Source organism: Cynocephalus volans, chromosome 1, assembly GCF_027409185.1.
Source record: "Cynocephalus volans isolate mCynVol1 chromosome 1, mCynVol1.pri, whole genome shotgun sequence".
NCBI lineage: Eukaryota > Metazoa > Chordata > Mammalia > Dermoptera > Cynocephalidae > Cynocephalus > Cynocephalus volans.
Window position 1 is genome coordinate 122,884,501 of NC_084460.1, and position 22,989 is coordinate 122,907,489.

At 43.1% G+C, this 22,989-nt stretch overlaps 1 protein-coding gene across 2 annotated transcripts in view; it reads right to left on the minus strand.

The window, feature by feature from the left end:
• Nucleotides 1–21,790, minus strand: part of PARP14 (poly(ADP-ribose) polymerase family member 14) — a 39,209-nt gene extending 17,419 nt beyond the window's left edge. Inside the window, exons 1-6 of one of the 2 annotated variants that reach the window (XM_063112408.1) lie at nt 21,344–21,790; nt 17,512–17,645; nt 16,566–16,599; nt 11,703–11,945; nt 8,859–9,095; nt 3,690–5,926 (exon numbers count right to left, since the gene is read on the minus strand). In XM_063112408.1, coding sequence (XP_062968478.1) covers nt 3,690–5,926; nt 8,859–9,095; nt 11,703–11,945; nt 16,566–16,599; nt 17,512–17,645; nt 21,344–21,530 — 3,072 coding nt within the window. In that variant the 5' untranslated portion in view covers nt 21,531–21,790. The remainder of the gene's footprint in view (nt 1–3,689; nt 5,927–8,858; nt 9,096–11,702; nt 11,946–16,565; nt 16,600–17,511; nt 17,646–21,343) is intronic. The other variant, XM_063112414.1, reaches the window with a different exon arrangement.
• Between the last annotated feature and the right edge of the window lie 1,199 nt (nt 21,791–22,989).

The following is a 22,989-nucleotide window of genomic DNA, read 5'->3' on the forward strand; positions in this document are numbered from 1 at the left end:
CAACTAAGATGATTAAGATTTCAGAGACTGAAATACCACCCCAAGACAAAGTGTTATTAAATACTTATTTAAGTGACTCTCCAGGACAAAAGAGAGTGTCAAAAAGCCATCATATATGAATGCTATGGGTTCACTGAAGGAAGTCCCTTCAGTAACTAGTGAGGACACCATGGGCGGTGTGGGTCTGAGACATGGGAATAGTTGGAGTAAGCAGAAAGAGACAGGAAACAGCATGAACATAAGCATGGCAGGCTCTGAGCTGTGAACAGATTAGTTTGATCTGAGAGCTTCTGCAAGAAAATGGCACAAGCCAGCCTAGAAATGTTACACTGGGGCAGATGCAGAAGGCCCACCTCGAGTGCCCAGCCACCTGGACTTCCCGACAGATGACAAGCAGCAGTGGAAGCTTTCTCACCAGAGAGTGAATGTGAGCAGATTAATCAGGTGAGATGAGAGAAGCCAAGAGAAAAGAGGGTACGTGACCAAGTGACCGTCAACGCTGCCCTGCATCGGTCACTGAGGAGCAACGTGTAGCTGTTACTGTGGCAGTGGGAACTACACATCCACGGGAGTGAACAGGATGGAAAGACCATCTTGACATTCAGTACCAAGAGAAACAAAGGCAGTGCTCACACTCACTACTGACTCCTGATCAAAGGAGTTTTTTGTTTATTCGTTTTTTCCAAATGAGAAACAAATTGTTTTTAATATTTTGAAATATTTCAGTGGTTAAGAGACTGAACAAATTTCAATCCTGGTCCTGCCATTTGCTAGCTGGGGGACTTAGACAAATTACTTAACCCCTCTAAGTCTCATTTTCTCATATGTGAAATGAGAATAATAATAATCCTAGAGTCTATCTCATGGCATTAAATGAGAAAATGCATGTCAAGCACTTAGCACAGTGCCTGGCACTCAGAAACAATCGACGTGAGCTACAATTCTTCTCATTTTTACTTAAGCTTACTGTAAGTAGAAATCCAATTTTTTAATCTTCCAGTTCAGTATTTTAAACTAAAACAAAAAATATTTTTAACAAAGTAAACAAAACAGGAGCAAGAAAGGAAGATGGCTCATAGACTAGGAGAAAATCCTTGCAGGGCCAAGCCCGTGGCGCACTCGGGAGAGTGCGGCGCAGGGAGCACGGCGACGCTCCCGCCGCGGGTTCGGATCCTATATAGGAATGGCCGGTGAGCTCACTGGCTGAGCGCCGGTCACGAAAAAGACAAAAAAAAAAAGAAAGAAAAAAAAAAAGAAAATCTTTGCAAATCATGGATCTAATAAGGGACCTGTACCTCAAATATATAAAGAATACTTAAAACTCAATAATAAAAAGATAATCCAATTGAAAAGTGGGTAAAGGATCTAAATAGACATTTTTCCAAAGAAGACATACAAATGAAAAGATATTCAACATCATTAGTCATTAGGGAAATGCAAATCAAAATCACAGTGAGATACCACTTCACTCACTAGGATGGCTACAATCAAAAAGACAGATAATAACAAGTGTTACCAAGGATGTGGAAAAACTGGAACTCTCAACATTGCTGACAGGAATGTAAAATGGTGCAGCTGCTTGGGAAACAGCCTAGCAGTTCCTCATATATAGAGGTCAATACAGAGTCACCACACAACCCAACCATTCCAGTCCAAGTCACGCACTCCTGAGAGCTGAAAACGTATGTTCATACAAAAACTTGGATACAAATGTTCATAAAAGTCAAAGAATGTGAACAATCTAAATGTTCACTGACTGATGAATGGATAAACAAATGCAGTATATCCATACAGTGGATTATTATTCAGCCATAAAAAGGAATAAAGTTCTGATACATGTTATAACACGGCTGAACCTTGAAAACATTCTGTTAAGTGAAAGAAGCCAGTCATAGAAGACCACAAATTATATGACTCCATTTATATGAAATTTCCAGAACAGGTGAATCTACACAAACAGAAAGTAGATTAGGTGTTGCCTACAGCCGGGGAGGTGGGGGGGTGAGGGGGTGAATGGAATGGGCAGAGACCGCAGAGGGTTTCTTTTTAGAGGGGCGAAAATGTTCTAAAATTAGATTGTGGTGACGGGTGCACACCTCTGCGGATATACTAAAAACCATGGAATTGTATACTTTAAATGGGTATGGTATGTGAATTATATCTCAATAAAGCTGTTTAAACAAAAAGGAAGATGATTGATTATGACTGAAATTAAACAATTTTCAGCTTTTCTCAAGATAGTCGTGCTGTTAAAATACGCAGAGTATCTAAACAGTAAGGACACACTCAGGTTAAAATAGCTTTTAATTGTGTCACCTTTCATCACATTACATCGGACACTGAATGGATGCTTAGAGATACTTTTTCTTGTAAAACAGTTCAAAGCAAAACATTTGGCAGGTTTATTAAATCTAGTTCACTTCATTTAATATCACAGTACACATATGCAACTGTGTTTTGTTTTAAGATAATGAGAACAAGTGACACCTAGCGCTGATAACTTAGGACTTTGGTCTTAATCTCTGAATAAAACATTCAGGCTTAATTAAAATTTGTGTTGTATTTGATGCTTGCTTTCTTTTAGAAAACAAGCTAATAAATCTTTGGGCTAATAAATCTTCCTTTTAAAAAGTGGGGCAAAAAAGAGCCTGGCAGTGGCCTGGGGGGCAGGGAGGGTGTTCACCCAGCTCTGTGTCCCAGGCTCCCTTTGGCAGCCTGAGAATGTCTCCTCTGAGGCCAGTAGAGGAAGGCTGAGGCTAATATTTACTGGAAGACACAACTATGGCCATGCCAGTTATTACAATACAGAAGAATGTTTCTGTTGGTTGGTAAATAAGTGCTGCCCTGCCCCTGATCCCAATGCTCCCACTACCTGCCCCCACTCACTGCTAGGAATCCCTTCTCTAGGACTCCCCATAATCCTCCAATTAAAGAAGTAATGCCTGGCACAGTAGGCTTCCACACCCTGCTATACTTGGCTGCTGTTCTGATTGTGAGAGCCTATGTTAAAAGGCTGTTAAAAATCTTTTTAAAAACTTATTAACTTCCAGAACTGTGAGAATAAATTTTTGTTGTTTTAAGTAAAAATAACACATATTAACTCCCTAAACCCCTCATCCCCCTACCCGCAGCCAGCCTACAAGAATTGCCCCTACATAATGCCTGACAGCTGGCCCTTTCTCAGGTCCTTCCACCTTCCCTCCCCACATTTCCTCACTGTTGCTGGGTGCTGAAGGTCCCCCAGACCCTGGCCCCACAGCTCACTCTCACTCAGTTCCACTGACAAGATTTCTGTCCTCTGCATCCCTGTGCCCTAATTGTTCTGTATCTGCTATCAGTAAATTTGGCAGGAAATTAGATTTACCACAATATGACAGGTGGAAAGACACTGAAAAAATATAGAGAGCCTCTAAAAATATGGTATCATGGATTTCCACATTTGCTGGAAACCTAGTGATCTGATCTCAATACACTTTCAGTTCTCACAAATACTTGGCCAATCTCTATCAGTAAATGATTTGGTAAGTAGCCCAATAATCTAAGGACACCTGTCTCAAGGCAAGGATGGAAGGCATGGGATTCTCTCCCTTGATTTTCCCCTTGATCCTTATCTTCCTTTGGCCCTCAATGAGAGAGCAACGGACTGTGCAGTCACCAGCACCTTGGTGGTCTGTAAGTAGGACACTCACCTTCGCATCCTGCACACTTCCTCTCACCAGCAGGATCCTCAGGCCTTCAGGAGACACCAGAATTGTTTGTTTCTGTGACATTTCCTCAGGCTGGACTGCCACTGGTGAACGGGGCAGGGAAGCTGTTTCAGGCAGGGTGTTTTTAAATATAGTTTTCACAGCTTTAGCAAAGGCCTCCGTAGTCTTCTGAGATGTATCCACGAGGTAAATCTCTTTCAAGGTGTGTCCATCCTGGTTATGGAAACTTTCTTTGATGGTTGAAACAATGGTCTCCACACACTGGGGTAAGGGAAAGCCAAAGATTCCAGAACTAATAGCTGGAATGGCTATGGATTGGTACTTGTGTTTTTCAGCTAAACGGAGACTTTGTTGCACAGCTCTCTTTAACAGGTGCACACACCTCAGGACCTCATTTTCCTCCCACCGGGGCCCAACTGCGTGGATGACACGGTGGCATGGGAGCTTTCCTGCTTTCGAGATGGTGACAGTGCCAGGTAGGAGCTTGCCCTCTGTCTTCACTATTCGGTCACAGTCTGCTTGGAGCTCAGGGCCAGCTGCCTCCAGGAGCGCAGCAGCAAGGCCGCCACAGTGCTGGAGGTCCTCATTTGCTGCATTCACCACCACGTCCACAGGAAGCAGTGACAAGTCGCCCTGCTGCACAATCAGCATGACTCCAGGGGCCACCTCTGTCCTGCAGATGCACTTCTGCCCACCCGTGCAGCCCCCCTCCTTTTTTTCATTCTCCTGTATTTCAATGAAACAACCAAACAGCCGTCTGACCTCGCCTTTATAATAGCGTGCTTTGTCCTGGAAGAACTGCCTGGTGCCTGGCTTATCAATGCAGACGTTTTTAATGCAGACTGAATCCCGGAGTTGCTTGACAGTGTTCATTACTGCCAGTACTTCGGTCTTTGGGCCAATCAGTGAAATGCCGTTTTGTTTGTTCTCGGGATTGAAAATTACCTGCATACCTGTCTTCCTTATCCTTCCCCATAATTGCTTCTTTTCTGCCCTTAAGTAGTCAACAACTAAGGAAGACTTCACTTCAATCAATCTCTCTATTTCCATGTGTTTTTCCACAAAGTCAAAAAGCAAGTGATAGATTTCATTTACTTCTGTCACAAGGCCTGAAATGACGACTTCAGCAGTGGTTTCTGAAGTTAACTCATCGATTACTGCAGTGTTTGAGGAGGAATTATGTTTCTTACGCAAATTGCAAGTGAGCTCTTTCCATTTCTTGCCATCCAGAACTTCCTTGTTCTCCACTTCAAAGCGCTTAGAATTTAAGGCACTGAGCATTTGCTTTTCAGCTTCTAACAGGACTTCAGAAGAACAGCCAGTTAAGAGAACAGCTGGATCCTCTAGTTCATAAACTGCAAGAATTTTCTGTGCTATAAAAAGAGACTTAGAGAATTCTTTACAGTCTACCTGTTGCAGAAACTGGAAAATCTCAGGAGAAAACTGAATGTTCTTCTGCGCCATGGCATACACCTTTTCCTGGATTTCACACTTTACTTTATACACATCTGCAGGGAGTCCTTTAAAGCACATGTGCCCAGTGGCTGCATCATAACAAATCTCCAACTCTGGGCATTCTGTGCTTAGACGCTCCTGTTCACCGCTATGGCACAAAAGAAAATACTTCACTGGAGAAATGGCCACTTTTTCCTTCAGACTTTGCTCTTCTCTTCTAATGTTTTGAGTCGTGATTTCTACTAATTCCTTGATCTGTAGCTCAATGTTTTGGACATCCTCTGAGTGTCCTGCTAAGGTTACGGTCTCCTGAAGTGGATCAAACTCAATCAAAATCCTATTTTCCTCCACGTCGTCTTTTACGGTGTTCCATACCATCGGATTCACTTTAAATGCGGTAACTTTATATTTAGACCTGATGCCAGAGAGCGCTGTGGAAGTAGCTTCCTGCCAGGCCTTGATTCTTGATCGTCCTTGATTGACTAAGGTGGCCGCAGGTCGGATGGTAACTTTGCCACTGAGTGGGGACCATGTTAGCTCACAGTGTTGATGTCTCATTTCATCATTTATCTCCTCAATCAGGTGATGCTTCTTCTGTAAGAACTTCCATAAGGGAAGATCCAGGGACTCTTCAAAGGGTGCTGGAAGCTTGATCAGAGGCTTTTCCTTTCCATACAAGGCTGTGCCCAAGGAGGTATAGTACGGGAACACAGAAAGCGGCATTTTATTGAAATCAAGTTTCTTGGCCATGATGGTATCTAACACTTAAAAGGAAAGAAAGAAAAAATAAAGTAATCCCAGTGTGATATGTTTCAAATGAAAACAAAACTTTCCTATTATATATTTTCAAAAATCCTAATGCTTGTAGACCTTCGATGTTACAACGTATTATTAAAAAGCAGCACTACTCTCAAAGTGCTCAAATACAGATTGCTATGGATTAACAGTGCACAGGTATCCCTTTTTGAATGGAATAATTACTTTGTAGCCAAGATCACTCTATGTTGAAATTCTGTTAATTAAATTCTATTTTCTGTTTTTCTGATATTTCTGATATATCGCTACCATGTTAAGACATAGATATAAATTTCGTCACAAGCATGAGGACAACGCTCGCCCCATTGTAAAGAATATTCTGGTACTCAAAGTGAAGCTCATCTAAGTATCATGCTACAGTCCAAAACTTTTCGGCTTCCTAGTTGACTTAGACTCCGTTAATACCTCTAAGAGGAGGAGCATAATAATAACTATTGTAGCTTACCATGTGTCAGACACTATTCTAAGTGATTTACGTATATTTAATTCATTTAATTCTCATACCAACAAGTTGAGGTTGAAACACTATTATTATCAGCCCTATTTACAAATGATAAAACTGAAGCTAGGAAAGGTTAGACAACCTGAATAGGGCTACCCAGACTGTAAATATCTGAGCTCAGATTCAGTGTCTAACCCCAAAGCTTATGCTCTTGAATTAAAATAACATCCTTCATGAAAAGATGTTAAAAATAACTTCACCTTCTGTGTGCTTGGGTCCTAGGGCTGGAATCAGGCATGATGGAAAGAAGGTGGCCTTCAGAGGCCCAAACATATCGTTTCAATTCCCAGACGTGGTCCTGTAGAGGCTCTGAGCCTGGCAGTACCAGTGATCACTAACATGTACTGAACACAACCATGTGTCGACCACTTAATCCTCAAAACACTTCTCTAAGCTAAGTAGTAATGGAAGCCCCATTTTACAGATGAGAAAACAGAGGCTTTGGTGGGTTAAAGTAACTTGCCCAAGACCAAAGCCAGGGTTCAAACTCCAGTCTCTCTGACCCAAGAACCATCACAGATGTCACCTTAATATGCCATAAAATCTCCATCTTGTTTCTTCATCTGTAAAGAAAAAATAACTATACCTTATCATGCAGGTTATTATGGGGATTGGGAGACACTGTGGCAGAACACACAGCAAAAGGTCTCATGTATAATAGGTGTTCAATAAGAGTTCCCTTCCTTAAGAAATAAATCAGATTTTGTGAAGTTGAACCAAATAATTTCAGAGTAAAGTGCTTAATTTATTCCTCTCAAGTAATCTACATAAAATACAATATTGCTAAATAAATTCTGTTTTTATCAAACTCTATCTACAGTTTACCTCATTATTGGTAACCCATTGTATATGGTGAAATATCCTACAAGAAAAATTAATGTTACAGGTGAACAAAAGATTTAGGAGAAGTAGAGAAGTTAAGAGTATAAATTATGGGGCCAGACTACTCAGGTTCAAATCCAGGCTCTGCCACTTACTAGCTGTGTAATCTTGGGCAAGTTATTTGACCTTTCTGTGCCTCAGATTCCTCATTTGTAAAAGATATAATAATCAAGATGCCCATAAAGCAGTGTCTGTGAAAGCACTTTGTAATATCCTGAAGAGCTATACAAATGTAAGTTATAAAAAGGAGAAGCCAGAGAGAGAAAAGGAAAACCAGTGTACCTGAGATTGTGGAGAAAAAGGAATGAGTGAGTTTAGAGGTGGGGGCATGGTTAACATGGTCAGATGGTGCAAAGAGGTCAGGGAGAAAAGGAGCCTTTGAGAGTACCCATAGAGTTCACATGGATAGCTCTGGCAGATAATAAACCTTAACTAAATAGTACTTATTGCTAGTTGTATAGATGCAGCGTAGACATTTTGAGGACACATCCAACAGCTCCATGCCCTCAAGGTATTTGAAAGCCTTGAATTTCAACTCCCACCATAAACTGGGAGATTAATTTCTAGGGTAGACAACTTCATGTACCTCTCTCCCTGGGCCCATGACCAAGCTGAGGGAGATTGGAATAGGTGACAGAAGCTCCTCTTTTGTCTCTTTGCCCAAGGAACACTAAGTCTCTCACTTAATTTTAATCCAATCTGTACTTTTACCCCAGTTTTCCAAACTGATAAAAGCTGAGTTGGGAAAAGGGAGGTTCCTTCAAGTACCCTACTGAAACAACCTATCTTAAGTGGGTGGCATACCACATGATCCTGTGTCATGCCCCACCCCAGTTAATCCCAGACACAATGTTCCTTCTTTTCCTAAGAAGTCTGACCCCCTAATTCTTACTGCTCAGCTTTCATCTCTGAACATGAGTGGTATCTCCAAGCTGACTGCACGTGCCCCAGAGAACAGGCAGTCTATGTCTACCAAATCTCCAGGAGTGTTTCTCTAAGGCTTAGCTGGACATGGTTTTCACAGGGTCCTCCAAACAATGACCCATCGGGCATCCACTGATCATGTGAAACCATCCTACTAATTTCTGAATAATGACACTGACGGGTGAAAGGGGAGGTAGTGACACTTCCTAGGAACTGTATGTGTTTCTAGGTATTTCTTTACCTAACCTTGTTGAAATTAATTTGAGAATTTCTACCAGTATATGGCTAAAACACAGATCATCTCTTTTTTAATACAGTATTTGAAAGGTTCCAAGAATGATATATTTTTCAGTTCATCATAGGTAAAGACTCATGAGAAAATCTCCTTATATCTCTCAAAAACTTGACCTTGCTTCTCAAAATTTTGAATCGCTGGCCTCATTCAGCATCATATCTCAGATGAACAGGATTATTAATTTACTTTCCAATAAAATGTACGAATAAATACATTTAGCTGATAACTGTTAAGATGGCCTAGATTATTCCAGGTATAATGTCCTAACAGATATTACCTTTTCTGTCACAAAATTCAATCAGAGCTGAACTCTCTTCAGGAAAACATTTAATACTGGCAACTCTTCCCCCTCCATTAAAAGGATTTTCAAAGAAAAGTTTTAAGTTGTTGTCATCTACACCAGGTGGCAGATTTTCAACCCTGATTGTTGTTGTCACTTCCAGAAGTCTTGGGGAAAGCTGGAGTTGTTTAATTGAATGATGCCTGGTACAATCATCAACAAATTTTATGGTATCTACAAACCAAAAAAAAAAAAAAAAAATTATGATTGTATCTTTATATTATATAGAATGAACTGTCCAGCTATTAATCAAAACAAAGGAGAGAGCTAAGCACTATATTTTTATTTTATTTATTTATTTATTAATTTTTGGCAGCTGGCAGGTACAGGGATCCAAATACATGACCTTGGTATTATACGGTTGACTCTCTAACCAATGGCCAGCCCTATTTTAGACAGAAGATTTTTTTTTAATTGACATGTAATAATTGTACATATTTATGGGGTATAGAGTTATCTATTTCAATACATGTATACAATGTGTAATAATCAGACCAGGATAATTAGCATAGCATCACCACAAACATTTATCTTTTTTGTGTGTTGAAAACATTAGAACTCCATTCTTCTAGCCATTTGAAAATATAAAACAAATTATTGTTAATTATCATCTAGCACTACTATAGAACACTAGAACTTAATCCTCCTATCTAACTAGAAACAAAATTTTAATACCTACATGAGAGTTTACATGCCTAAGACTCCTGGTCTCTGAATAACGATGCACAGATGAACGTCTTACCTGGATTACTGCCATTGAGATGAGTCCCCATACTGTCACAGCCCTCTCCAACTCTCCTGAGCTTTCTCTATAATACAAATCTCCCCATTTCAATGGTTCCCCATTACCTGCAGGAGTAAGTTCATACTCCTTAGCCAGCCTTATAATGTCCTTGACTATCTGACTCCAAACTAACTTCCAAGCATCACCTTTGGTTATTCTCTGCTATCATTTTCTTTTCCATGTTGCCACAAAAACTAGTCATTATTTTGAAAACCCCTTCTCTTTTGCTTTTGCATAAACAATTTCCTGTATGTGGAATACCCTTCTCCAATTTTTAATTCTGATCCTATTCATCCTTCAGGACTTACTCCAACTGTCTCTTTCAAATAATTAAATATTGATGGTGAGCCCACGATGTGCCAGGTACTCTGCTAGGATCTGGGGATACAGAGATGAATATACAAGTCCTTGCCAGTTCATCATCCAGGAGGGAGGAATTCTTGAAAGCAAATAAATTGCCTCTTATAGGATCAAATGAGGTGGACTAATGCCAGGAATCAAACAAGGATTCCCAAAGTGGTCTCTGATCGAGGTTTTGAACACTGAAGAGGGGTTTATCAGATGGAGAGGGGAAAGAGCTACGTCAGGCAGAGGGAAGAGCAGTGACTTGAAACAGCACAGTGTATCTTGGACATGATCGACTGGTACTGTATAAACATCACAGGAATAAGACTAAGCCACCTCGTTTTGGTCCCCTTTCGTTCCATTTCCCACAGCCTGTTGTTCACGGCTGAGAGAAAAGCTTCTCCTCTTGCACCTCTATTATTCATTTACATATAGGCATCCTCTCCGCCCGAGACTATGAATTCCTCAAGGGCAGGAACCATGACTTAGTCCTCTTTGTACCCACAGCACCTAGACCAGTGCCTGGCACATAGTAGGTGTTCAACATTTTTGATCAATGAACAAAAGCAAGTCCATTTAGTTTTTCCTTTATAAGAAATAATAATAAATCTGAAATAAGAATAGCTCCTTTATTGAGTCCTTACCATGTCTCAGGTACTATGTTAAGTGCTTTTCAAATATTATCTCATTTAATCTTTGCAGAAACTATATTAGGTAGGTATTATTATTCCTATTTTATAGATGAGGAAAGTGAGGCACAGAGAGGACAGTAACTTGGCAAACCTCATATAACTAGTTAAATGGCAGAGCTAGAATTCTGACTCCATAACCTATGCTCTTAATTAACCATTTCACTACCATGGTCATGGAATAGTGAGGTCTTGAAATCAGAAGATTTCCTTGTTTTAGGTGGAGATGGCTATTCCCAATCTCCAAGATAGTCCACAGACTCCTAACAATGATCTTAAAGAGCATGCATTTTCTGCAGCACATGCACTTACTCATGCCTGAAAATGTGAATGACTGTGAAAGTACTGAGGAAATCTATGGGAGAGTGGATAAAAAAGCAAGCTGCAGAGTAGGCCACCTGGGCTTAAATCCAGTTTGTCCTGTGTGCCTCTGTCTCCCCAGTGGTAGCATGGGAGAATAATAATAATAATCTCCTAAGCATTTAATATCATTTGAAAGGACAAATAAATTAATATATGTAAAGAGCTAGGCACAGTACCTGACTCATAGTAAGCACCATATGAGTGTCTGCTATTATTTTGTTTTACCTTCCAGTAAGTCCAGTTTGAGAACACAGGTTAATATTTACTTCTCCCAATGAGATTATATGTGAAAATACTAGCTCCTTTACTCGGAATCACTTTAACAACCATAGACTTTAGATTTTTATTTGAGTGTGTTATTTCTCTGTCACACACACGCACACACACATGAACTCAAGCAATAAAGTCCAATCTATTAAACATACCAGAATTTGGTTTTAAAACTAATTTGCTTCTCTTAAAAAATTAAAAAGCATCTGTATTAACCTGGAGTTTGACTAGAAAGAGTCAAACTTTCAGAGATGTTCCATTAACTGGCTGTCCCAAATCCCAAGATGTAGTGCCAAGAAGTCTGGCAAATGAAGTGTCACTAGATCCTACCTGTATGTTTTTGAAAGGTAACTACAGCGACCTCAAAATCTCGTATTATTTCCACTTGAAAGTCATCACTGGACAGGCCACTTATGTTCTCCACTAACAAGATTAACATCATGTCAGTCACATATTCCTTGAGACTTTCAAATGCCACCACAGAGGAAATATTTTCACATTCGTCTGGGATATCCTCTGTTTTTTCCAATATTGTGTTGACATCAATCTCTGTATTTAGTTCTTCTGACACATCTGATTTTAGAAAGGCAAAAGAGATACAAGATGTTATCTTTATCTACCATGGTCTTAACAAAGTAAGATAGTATAAGATACTGCTCTTTCTTCCCCCTAGTCTCTTGGCTAACTCAAATAAAAACGTATTTTGGATGACTTTTTGCTTTATTTAATTAAAAATAAAATGTAGGGCTGGCCCCGTGGCGCGCTAGGGAGAGTGCGGCGCTGGGAGCACAGTGGCGCTCCCGCCACGGGTTCAGATCCTATATAGGAATGGCCGGTGCGCTCACTGGCTGAGCGCAGTGAGGGCGACACCACACCAAGGGTTGCGATCCCCTTACTGGTCACAAAAAGACAAACAAATAAAAATAAAAATAAATAAAATGTAGCATTTAATTGTTTTTATTATTACTATTTTAAGTTCAATTTTATTACCCCTTTTCTGCCTTGTCTCTCTGAGGACCCCGCTTTATCCTTCACAGCACTTGACTTATAATTCTATCACAGAATCATATAATTACTGAACTAAGCTTCTCAAAAGTAGGCACGTGTTTATTCATCCTTCTGTTGCTGGCACATGGTATATAGTTGAGGCACAGTAAATGTTTGCTGAATGGAGATATACTGCTTGGGTCACTGGAGGAAAGCAAGAATATCTGCTGATGCGCAAGTGTGGGTATCATCTAACATGTCATACTCTGGAAAGTAGTAAGTTTCCATCACTGAAGAAAGAAAAGGATACCTGCAACAAATGACTAAATTATACACAGGAAAGTAAAATGGCCTAGAGAGCTATATGTATAGATCAAGCTCACTGAATGGCAATCATCCTAGCTGACTCGTTGCTCTTCATTGCTGACCATAAGTGAGTTACATATATGCACAAGGTCAGTCGCACTCTACATATGTCCACTGAAGCATGGTGTGTACGATAAGATCTTTAGACATTTCGTGAACAACTGTTCAATGGGGGCCCTTATTACGTTCAAGACACTGGAAGTATGGAGAGTTGTAAATACAAAAAACATTAGAAAAGGAACCTACAGATTTTCTAATGGAAATATACACAAAAAATGAGAAAGGGAACTGACATTTGTAAGTGTTTATTGTGGCAGAATAAAATGCTATGTGTTCACCAAATCCATTTTGTTTTCTTTCTGGGCAACATTTCAAATTCCTACAGTTCAATTCCTGTAATAGAGTTCATGTGGCTTATGGAACATGGATGGAAGTGGTGAATTCCACCTCGAGGCCTAGCCCATACAAATACCCTTTATATGAATCTCCATTCTCCCTTGCAGTGACCTTGCAGGCCACATATTAAGACAATGGTGTCAAAAGACAGAAGGGGCCTAGGTCCCTGAATAACTGTGTAGAGCAGTCTACACTCTCCCTACCACCCCAGCTGCTGACTACACTGAACTGTGATGTGGAGGAGAAATAAACTTGTATTGTGTTAGGTTACTGATTTGGGAAGTTGTTTGTTACAACAGTTAGATCACCCTGTCATGTGCTAGATATGACACCATGCACACACAGGCATACTAAACACGATAGCTGAAGGATTAAACAACAACATAAATCAGCATTACATGTGACAGATATAACAAACCAGAATGATTACTGGGCTAGGAGTGAGGCTATATGTGTCCAGGACCTGACTGCCACTTTCTAGCCATGTGACCTTGGGCAAGTCTCTTAATTGTAAAATAAGGGTATTGGGCAAATTAACTGACTGGTAAGAGTCTTTCTGGCAATATAGTTTATAACCCCACAACTTTTAGAAGCTTCATCACAAGAGAGACTTGGTTAATTGACAAATAAAGAGCATCTACAGTCAGGTCTGGAGTCTAAGAAAGAGATAAAAGGTCTGGGCTGGCATGGAAAGGCTTCAGAGAAGAGGAGGAAGTTGAGCAGGTCTTGAAGGGGTATGAACTCGGTAGAGAAAAGTGGGACAGAGGATACTGTGAGCACCAGAAGCATGGCAGAGTACCGTGATGGCACCAAACTATTTAGAAAATGGTGATTTGACCAATGTGGCTCAAAAGGAGCACTTTTGTGCAGAGACGTAAGAAACGAGGCTGGAAAAGTAGACTAGATCAAGAATGTGGTCTGGACATTATCTTGCAGTTGGTGGTAAGGGTGCATCATGGAAGATTTCTGTGAAAACGATGGCAGATATTTAGCAACAGAGCAAAGGACTGGTCAGATTTATGACAGAGAACAAGCAGGGAGCTCCCATCACAGTGGATTTGTGCAGTAATGAGGGGGGCCTGCAGTGAGAGAAGGATGGATGAGAAAGACTTAAAAAAAAGATGAGTAGGGCCGAGCCCATGGCGCACTCGGGAGAGTGCGGCGCTGAGAGCGCGGCAACGCTCCCGCCGCGGGTTCGGATCCTATATGGGAATGGCCGGTGCACTCACTGGCTGAGCGCGGTCACGAAAAAGACAAAAAAAAAAAAAAAAGATGAGTAGGTCTCAGTGACCAAAAGATGTGAAAGCTGAAAGAGGAGAGATGCCTGAAACTTCTAGTAGGTTATGGGCAGACTGTGCACTTTGAGAGAAATAAGGAAGCCAGAAAGGGCACAGGTTTGAGGAGGAATATGGCACAGGTGGTGTCAGACATGCTGACTCTAACATACCTTCCAACAGGAAGGTCAGACAGAAGGTCTGAAATTTAGAAGAGACCAGCTAGGGATACGGGTTTGGAAATACCAGGATTAGCTGACCACAGGTCAGCAGTATTTCTCTCCTCTTGCCCTTCTCTCTTCTCCAGGATCTTGCAGTTACTGGCTTCCACCATTCAGACCTGGTGCAACTAAGCTTAGCCTGGAACAGGACACGGGCTCAGTGCTCACATCCCCGATGTTGGCGTGTGCCTTTCCCTGCTCTGGCAATGCCTGCAGACTTCTCTGTTCTTAACTTGGCACACTGAGTCTCTGACATGCCTAGTAGCACATCCATAGTGCAGCATCCTCTGCTCTCCCCATCCTGAATTATAGGCCCTATTAGGTAACTACTTTCCACCCACATCTTGCTTATTTCAGAAATTGTCTACCCCATTCCAATTAATTTGAAGAGTCCTAGCCTTAGGGCCACTGTCAGGATTCAGCGTGGGGTAACCATTCAGCGAAGGACCCCCTCTTCCATCTTTTAAAGGAGCCAACTTAAATATGTTTAAGGTCACCCAACTTCCTAGCTGGTTGCTATCCTTGAAGTCTAGGTCAGATAAAAACAGGTTAGAAAATGGTCTAAAATCTCCAGGACAATGAAAAGTCCATTGGTGGAGAGGGGCTGGATGGCTCTCCCTGAGAATACACTTGGGGTTTTAAGCAAACTTGAAACAGCACTAATAAGTCAGTTAAGACAGAGTTAAGGTAAAATCTATAAAACCATAAGAAATTTAATCAGACTTGATTAAATTTTAGATCCAGGAATATAGTACAAGTTTAAATATACAAATATCAAATGACTTCCTGGTCTAAAATTGAGCTTGAGAGTGCAGCACTTAAGGCATTTTCCAAGAAAAAGATAAGGATTCAGGGGATCACGACAACAAACACTGGGAAGTGGGTGAGCCGGTGACAAATCTGAAGAAAGGAAAGCAGGAATTACTCTAAGGAGTCAAAAAATTCCTGCTTCATAAGAATCTTGAGTTTCTTAAGAAAATCATGCATACTAGATTCTAAATTTTAATAGTACACCCATATTAGGTAAAAACCATCCAAATGTCCCTATCCAGCCATTTTGCCAAGTAAAGGCAGCTCTCATTCTAGTGCCATTTTCAAAAAGAGAAAGTAGAAAATGACACGTTCTCAAGACAATTTCAATTTTACAGGATAATATTCATACATTTCTTGGAATTCCTTTTCCTAAGATTTGTGTTCCTGTATCACTATCTCTCTCGCTCAGCTCACTTGCATAGTTCACTTCCTCCTCTTTATAACAGCATGCTTAGCTATGAAAACTAGTTGCTTCTTAAGTCAATGTCAGGTGCATGACAGACAAATGCCCAAACACTAGTTAAGCAGCAGAGTCTACAACGGCTCCTTGGCTGCTGGCTCTTTCCTGCAGCAGATGAGACAGAAAGAGCTGCTGCCTTCTAGAGGACTGCACCCAATCCTGCACAACGCCCCACAGAGGAGTAGCCCTTCCTTGTTGTGGCTCCAGAGGGAGCCACACATGACACTGTACTGCACCCTGCACACCCAGCACTGCACCCTGCACACCCAGTGCTCAGAAAGCAGTGCTAATCGATTTAGCCACACATGACACCCACAGACAGGTCACGTCCTTGCTTCTCCATGGCTGGCTGGGCACAAGTAGGCTCTAAAGGTGAACTGTCATCACCACCTCCCAGACACTTCTTTGCCTTCCCCTCAACTGCACGGTGTATTCCAGTCCCCAGAAAGGGCTGTTCCCATTCTTCTGACCTGAGCCCTAAGGCCTCAAGGGGCTCCCCAGAGTTTGCCCTCTGCACAGTTGGCTCGAGCATGATGATGCAGCCCAAGGCAACTCCAAGCTGAGCAAACTCTGAGCTGTGTGAGTCAAGAAGAGAGGGGTGACCCCCTCAAGTGCCATCTTTCATTAAAGTGAAACTACTTGGTGACAGTCAGAGTCATCTCATCTGAGACTTTACCTGGTTCTTTGACATCTCCTTTGGTCTTGGATTCCTGAAACCCAAACAGTAAAGTAGCATTAATACATTACTAATAATTTCTTTACATTAAAGAAAATGTCCCAGGGACCAGTGTGGAGATGTGGGGTAAATAGAAATAATAATGAAAAGCTCTGGCAATGGTGCTGTTGATGCATCTGGGGCCACATGTAGTGGCATATCTACTTTCTAGTCACAAAAATCACCAGTGGAAATGAGACACAAAAAACAGAAGCCCTAGTTAACCCCAAGTGTATGGGTATCGGGTAAGACCTAAATCAGAGAAACTGCTTACCTCATGATTTTTTTTCTCCATTTAACGTTTATTATTTATTGTGTCATGTCCTTTACAGAAGTCATCTCATTTAATCCTCACAGTGATCCAACAATCTAATGAGGCAGATATTTTTACTATTCTATTCTACAATTGAGGAAATACTTAGCACATGTAGTATGTACTGCTGTTTCCTCAAAATGATGTAATAATAAAACAAACATAGCGAGTTGTAGGTTATAAAGAACCCAGGACAAACAGACACAATTTTTTTTTTTTTTTGTCTTTTTCGTGACCGGCACTCAGCCAGTGAGTGCACCGGCCAGTCCTATATAGGTTCCGAACCCGCGGCGCTCTCCGCCGCTCTCCGCCACGGGCTCGGCCCAACAAAATTTTACATCCCAAACCACCATTACCGTAACTGTCAAATCTTGACTTTTCCAAAAGTGTCTGACATCACAGAAAAATGCCCCTCCTTCATTATTCCATACTGCCTGTCACCGCCCTCACTCCCTCTGCATTGTAAGCTGCTTCTCTCACCCCAGTTTGATTTATTCTTCTCGTTCCCCCACATTTTCCTCACTGTGATTCCCGTCCCATCAACCTTGGGAGAACACCCTACTTCTCTTTGAATCACTCCTCAAGTTTACTCACCTTTGTAGGGATTTTCCCCTCAAAGTCATCATGGACTTCATCTGTGGTCACAGGCAACCGGACAGTTAACTTGAATGTCCCTTTTCCCGGCCATACTAACTCGTGATTCTTTCTCTCTAGAACCTTCTGCCGAACTGAAATGCCAAAAAAAAAAAAAAAAAAAAAAAAAAAAAAGATGCCAAATGATAAGCAATCTTTATTTACAAAATTATTCCATGATTTCTATAGGCTTCGTCATCATCCATCAATGGCTTGGTCAGTCTCTCAAGAGAAGCTACGTGTAGTGAAAAAAGGAAAAGTTTAGCAAGAAGACATGGATTTGAATTCTACCTTTAAACTTATGTTTTCATATTGAGCATTCTCCTTAATAAGCCTTACCAAGCCTCAGTCTTCTTGTCTGTTAATAAGGTTAATGAAGATTGTTTTGTACAAATGTTACAAGTAAACTGAAATAAACTTTAAATTGAAAGTAAAATTGGAGTAAACTGAAAAAATTATAAAGAACTTCATACAGTACCTGACACTCCGTAGGTACTCAAAAAGGTAGTAATATTTATTCTACACTGAAAGGAACTCATTAAAGACTCCTTCCTGCAGAACCAGTGAAGACTGGGTGCTGGGACGTGGCACGATGAAAGCCATGTTTTAGGAGGGTGAATCAGGTGGCCATGAGCAGAAAGACTGGGAGCCTAGTTAGAAAGTCCTTTCAATCAATTCCTTTGACTGTAATAAGAGGCTCACATCTGATAGTAAAGGGAGTTGGAAGGAGGGGATAAGAAAGATTTTTCCAAAAAAAGAATCAGTACATCAGGCAGCTGGGCTGTAGTGAAAAAACTGAACAGTGGACATGAGTCCAAAGACCTGGATTTGAATTCCAACTTTGCCACAACCTAGCTGAGTGACTATGAGGAACTTACCTTAACTTCTCACTTGCCTTAACTTCTCTCAAATTTAATTTCCTCACTTAGAGTGGTGTCTGTGGACACACTACGTAAAACTTGCAGAGCTACGCAAATGGAAGTTATATGAAGGAGCAGCCAGAGAGATAAAAAGGAAATCAGTGTATCTCAGACCATGGAGAACAGGGAGTGAGTGAATTGAAAGGAGGCGGCGTTGTCAACATCGTCAGATGGTGCAAAGAGCTCAGGGAGAAAGGGAATCTTTGAGAGTGCCCTCCTGCTCACGGGGGTAGCTCTGGCACGAATGTTGGGTTAGCATGTTGTGTTCGGATATGGTTGGCCTGATGAGGCCAAGGATATAAGTCAGAATATTCCACAAAGAGGGGCATGATAGCTTTCCTGCCTCAACCATCCAAGCCCAAGGGGGCAGGGCTTTAACTGGATGCCAATTCAGAAATAGGCCTCGGAAACAACCTGAGAAGGAATACCAGACTCTAATTTCACTCTAAGTCCTCTTTATGAAGAGGGCACATGTTTTTGCACGGACATCTGAGGAGCTTTACTATGCTAGAGTGGGGACTGCAGACTGGATAGGACCCCTGAAGCCCAAAAGCAAGCTGAATTTTGTAGGCCACATAATCTAGAGTCATGGACCTCTGAGTTGCATTCCTTGTATTATTCTCTAGACTTTGATAAAGTCCTGCCAAAGCATCTATACGTGCCAGCCTGTTCTCAGACTGTGTGCAATACGTATGAGCACAAGTATTACAGCAGAGCAGATGGCAGTATTACCAGTATGTGATCCTCAACAAGGAGAAGGCAAATCTGGGAGGAAAAAGAGCTGAAATTCTGATGTCCAGCCTCCCTTACCCATGTGGACAGTCTCCCTCCTGCACCAACCTGAGATTATCAACATTTGATTTCATTTAAGAAGATGGGTTCCCTTACCCCAAAGAGTCTGACAATAATCCAAATTATGACCAGAAAGTATGATAAAACGTACACCTCTAAAATAGGGTTTAAAACGTCATTCGAGTTTACACTCAACTTTTCAGAAATCCAGTGAACTATAATATCAAAGTGATAGAGAGCTTCCTATTTGTTCTTATTTGCTCTACACTTATTTTTACAAAGATGTGCTGGTGGGTTCATTTTTATTATTTGACTATTACAGATCTATATAAATAAAGTCATGTTACACTTCAGGCCTGCACCTGTTTAAGCCATTTCCTGGAATAAAGTGTGGTAGGGTTTCCTCTGCAGAAGAAGAATGCATTTCCTAGGACTGCAAAGTCATTCATTGTTTGCAAATTCCTGACTGACCTACTGAGAAAGTGGAGCCTCAACTGGGAAACTGAAACTGAATAATAGTATTCCATGCCCTATGAACTTTACCCACAAAAGCTTTAGAGTTTTATTAAGTTCTGAGTCATCTATGTTGGAGGGTGAAACAAGAGGGACCATTGGAGCAGCCTGGGGCTGGAGGAAAAGGCGTAGTGGGCTGGGAGCTGTGAAGGAAGAGAACCAAGCAGGGAGACTGAAATTCTGTGTGCTTTCAGGGCTAAAATTGAATTATTTTATCATCACAAAATCATATTTTGTGCTATTTGTGTTTTTATGCTGTTTGTATTTGTATAATTATTTCCCTTTTTGTTCATTTGGAGTTGTCAACAAACTACAGAAATTCTCAAACTGCAAGGACTCAGGGTCACCTGGGCTGCTGGTTAAAGGAGCTGATTCCCACCCACCCCACACTCACTGTGCCTCAGTCTCTAGCACAGAGCTGGGACTGTTCCTGGTAAACGTGCACTCCCATCTGGATGCAGGAGGTCTGTGCCCCCAGTTTGAGACCTACTCCTGAGGATAATGGGATTCTAAAGAAGGGCTAGGTCCAAGGTGATGTCGACAGCTGGAATCAAAGTGGGAAAAACCCTGGAAGAGAAGTGAAACCCAGAGGGAAAATGACATCCATTACACAGCTGCCCTTCTGAGCACTCCTTGGTAAAACTAATCCTTGGAAAAGGTACTTAGTTTCCACAAGGGCTCTGAGCCAAGCAGGTCTCCTGTCCCTCCCTCCCCACTTCCTTCAAACTTATCTGGACGCCCTTCTCCTCGTTTCTCTCATTTCTTCTTTCTGGATCCCTGGTGGGGCATTCCAAATGCTTCAACTGCATGGGCTCCTAAGCCTCCTTGCCTCTCCTCTGGCCCCAACGCTTCCCCAAATCTAGCGACAGAAAGGCAGGATCAGAGGCTGTCTACACCCTGCCAGACCACCTCCCGTCTATAAGATCCCAATGGAAAAGGTGCGGGTTCTGGGAATGCCGCGACAGACCCGGTGGCTGCCGTGAGCAGGCAGCTAACTGGTGGGCTCCCGGCCTCCCTTCCCCAACAGGAACAGCAGTAGGGCGGTGCGGACAACTCAGGCCCTCAACCTTCCACCCAGAGCTCAAAACTCCCAACGCACAATACCTCACAATGTCATCCCTGCTCCCCATCTGAGGGCCACCTTGGGGCTGAGGGAAGAGGCACCAGCAGGCCCTCGACAAACGAACAGGGCGTCGTGCTGCCTTCCCCCTCCAACCCGTGGGCGGAGCAGCGCGCTCTATAATTCCACCCAGACGGGCGGATTTCAGGCAGTGTCCCTGCCCCTCTCCCAAGTGACCTCAAGATCCCTGGGAATCTCCATGACCCGTGAGGATCCCCGAGACTCCTCACGTTTCTTAACCCCTTTCCTTCTCAATGAATCAATCATCCAATAAGTAACGGTACGGCAGAAAATCAAGAGGGAGATGGAGGCTCACTCGCGCGCTTCGGCAGCCACCTCCATCCAGGTCGCGCCGGGGGAGGGCGGCGCCCCGGGTGCACCCGAGTCCGCGCCGCCCGTACCCTGACCCCGGCCGCCCCCCTCGCCCTCGGCCCCTCGCGCCCCTCACCGTCGTCCGGGAAGAAGAGCACCAGGAAGCGCGGAGGGCTCCCGGGCTCCTGGTGGACCTCGCACTCCCCTCCTCCCGACCGCTTCGGGCTCTGAAAGTACATCTGCAACTTGGTGCTCAAGTTCTTCGGGGGGTTGGGGCCCCACGACCCCTCGACCAGCAGCGGGAAGCAGCCGGTCGCGGCCATCCTCGGCTCCGCTGGTGCGGGACTGCCGGGTGCGGCCAGCTCGGGTGGTTAACTTTGCCTCTTTCGCTTTCGTTTCCCAGAAGACTCCTCCTGGCCCTTAGTTTCTGCCTTCAGCTGTAAACAGCTGCCCGGGGCCGGACGTCCTCAAGCTTCACGAACTTCGTCTCCGGCCCACAGCGAAGGCTAATCAGCCCTTTGGGGCTGGCCATCGGCGCCCCAGCCATCAGGCCTCCTTCCACTTGGGCAAAGCGGTCCCTGTGTTCAGGGCACTGCCTGCCACTCACCCAGACCACAGCTGAAAGCAGCAGCTCTGGGTCACCAGACCTCGGGCACACGCGCACACGAAGAGAGTTTCATTTTTGCCGCAGGCCGACATTTTAAAAGAGAATAAAATGGCTGGCAAACTGTGACCCTTTTAGAGTGTTTGCTGCCAACTTTGAGACTTCTTCCAACAGTCAGTACAAGTTTCAGAATTTTACCTTGCTTTCCTTCTTTTGGTTTTGTTTCCTGAGCTGTTAAATCATGTCTAGGAATGGGGGAGAAACAATACACTCAGTTTTTGTGGAATATTTACTAGGTGCCATGCATTCGGGATGAATTCAACAGACAGACACGGAGGGGTCATGACCAGTGGAATAAGTGCTCTGCGAAGGAATACACAGGTGTTCCGGGAACAAATGGGGAGGAACTCCCGGCCAGGTGTGGGGCCCAGGGATGGTTTAGGAGTAAGTAATATGTAACCTGAGGCCTAAGGATGATCAAGGGATGATCTTGGAGGACCGAGCAGGCAGGCTTACATGATGTGATTTACATGTCCAGGATCACTCTGGCTGCTGGGGGGGGGGGGGGCATGAGAGGGTTGGAGGGGCTGTGGGGGGTAGGGGCATGGGGAGGTGGGGGGAGAGGGAGGAGGGGTACCTAGAGTGAAGGCAGGAAGGCCAGCCAAGTGGCTGCTAGTGTCCCAGGCGCCAGCGGGGGGGTGGCTCAGACCAGGGTGTTGGCAGAGGAGGACTGACAAAGGGTGGCAGTCTCAATTGATACTGAGGGCAGGACCTGCTGAAGGATGTGAGCAGTGAGAGAATGAAAAGCAGTGAGAATGACTCCAAGGTCATCCATGGATGGCTCAAGCAAGTGGGTGGATCGTGGTGGCACCTAGGAGGACCATGGGGTAGCCAGAGAGGTGGGAGAGAGGTTGGGAATGTGTGTACCCTGGACCCATGATGAAAGAGTGTTTCAAGTCAGAGGGAGGAATTATTATTCCAGTGCTACCAACATGTCCAGTCCCAGGAGTGTCTGTTGGACTGCTGGGGACCTGGCAAGCACTGTTTCCTGGTGAGGGGAGGAGAAGAGGGAGATGGCAGTGGACTGAGCACTGAGCGGAAGGAAGGAGGTGGAGGCAGCAAGCGAAGCCAACTCTCCAGAAGTGTGACTCTGACGAGGAAGGAGATAGGGCTGTGGG